We start from the raw sequence: 1622 nt of genomic DNA on the forward strand, positions 1-1622 counted from the left end.
GGGGAAGTGAATAATGCTGTACTTAGGAAGGCTTTGAATTTGGTTAAGAGTTTGTGTCAGGGGGGCCTATTGTTGTTTGTTATCGAGTCATTCTTTCTCAGTGACCTGATATACCATATGTATAGTGACCTATATATAGAATAGGCTTTTCTAGGCTAATATCGTAATGGGACAGAAATGCCAGGTCTTTTCTCCAATGGAAGAGCTGGTGGGTTTGATCCACTGAATTTCAGTCAGTAACCATAGTGCCATCAGAGTTTTTTTCATAGTAGGCCTATAGAGAGTGCCGAAACATACGAGTTTAAGTGGAAATCTCAGTATGAGAGCAGATTTCCTATTTGTGAACTTGAACCAATGAGACAAAGATCAGACAGAGACTGTGTTGTACATTGGGCAGAAATGAGAAATCAGTCAGCAAGCAAATGTGGAAAGGCAAAGATGCTGAGAGAGGGGGCAGTCAGAGAACCACGCATGGCATGTGAGGTGGACCTCAGAAATCATGTGTTCTAGATGGACTCTAATGAAGAAGATGGAATGGTTTGAAGAATTTGAAGGAAAAAGCACATTACTTCCATTGTCTGCCTTCTCTGCTGCTAGGGGAATGAATGATTCTTATCCTTTTGGGGGTCCGGTGATCATGAGAACCTGATTAAAGGTGTGGACACCATTCCAGAAGATGGCTCCTACCTCAGTCCTTCATATTTTGCACATATATAGCAAGAGAATTCCTAATGCTTAGAAGCCTCTCCAGTTCTCTCACGTTAAGGAAGGCCCTGTGGTATTTCAAATGGCTAGCTCCTCCATATTGTATTTAATGATAGTTTCTATTTGTCTACAAATAAGTGAAACCTCAATTAAAAGTGGCTTAATCAAATCATGGGTTTATTTAGCTTCCATCCAAGAAGTCTCATGTTGGGCCAGGCCAGGACTGGGACAGTAGCCCTGATGCATCACAGAGTCAGGTGCCTTCCATTTTTCTTCACAACACTTAGTATACAGGCCTCCATCTCCGTGCTTAAATCCTAATGTCCTGAGATGCTGCCTGACCCTCCTGTACCTTCATATCTCTGTTTTGAATAAGAAGTGGCAGAGTAGGCTTCTGATCATATCTCATTGTCAAGAACTATGTTGTGTGGCCCACCTAGCAGCTAAAGCTGGCAAATGGATATTTTAGACAAGAAAGAGAATTATAAGTAGCATTTTGAAATTGGGTCAGCACATCTCCAGTGTCTACCATACCATCCAGGAGATTATCCTAAAAAAGAACTCTTTAGTTTTCAAGAGTGCTTAAGTTTATAATAATCTGAATTATTTTGATTTCATTGTAGTTAAATATGCTGTCAAACTAATTTGTCAAACTATCACATACTATTCCCAGGAAAACCACAATAAACAGTCTGAATTTACTATTGAAAACTTGGCAATCACAATAAGTGACCTGTTTGGAGCTGGGACAGAAACAACAAGCACCACCCTTAGATACGGACTCCTGCTTTTGATGAAGTACCCTGAGGTCACAGGTATGACCACAGATGGTGGGCAGGTGGAAATTCAGAAAGAGATTTCACAAGACACTGCTAGCATTTTCTATCTTGTTTCTCTTAGAGAAGCCTCATTATTTA

At 40.5% G+C, this 1622-nt stretch overlaps 1 protein-coding gene across 1 annotated transcript in view; it reads left to right on the forward strand.

The window, feature by feature from the left end:
• The window catches only part of LOC103212875 (cytochrome P450 2C18-like), a 35489-nt gene that overhangs the window by 13608 nt on the left and 20259 nt on the right, over positions 1-1622 (forward strand). Inside the window, exon 5 of the mRNA XM_007958802.2 lies at positions 1379-1520. Within this exon, the coding sequence (XP_007956993.2) occupies positions 1379-1520 (142 nt within the window). The remainder of the gene's footprint in view (positions 1-1378; positions 1521-1622) is intronic.

Source organism: Orycteropus afer, unplaced genomic scaffold (assembly GCF_000298275.1).
Source record: "Orycteropus afer afer isolate SDZICR_OR568_19922 unplaced genomic scaffold, OryAfe1.0 scaffold01134, whole genome shotgun sequence".
Lineage (NCBI taxonomy): Eukaryota > Metazoa > Chordata > Mammalia > Tubulidentata > Orycteropodidae > Orycteropus > Orycteropus afer.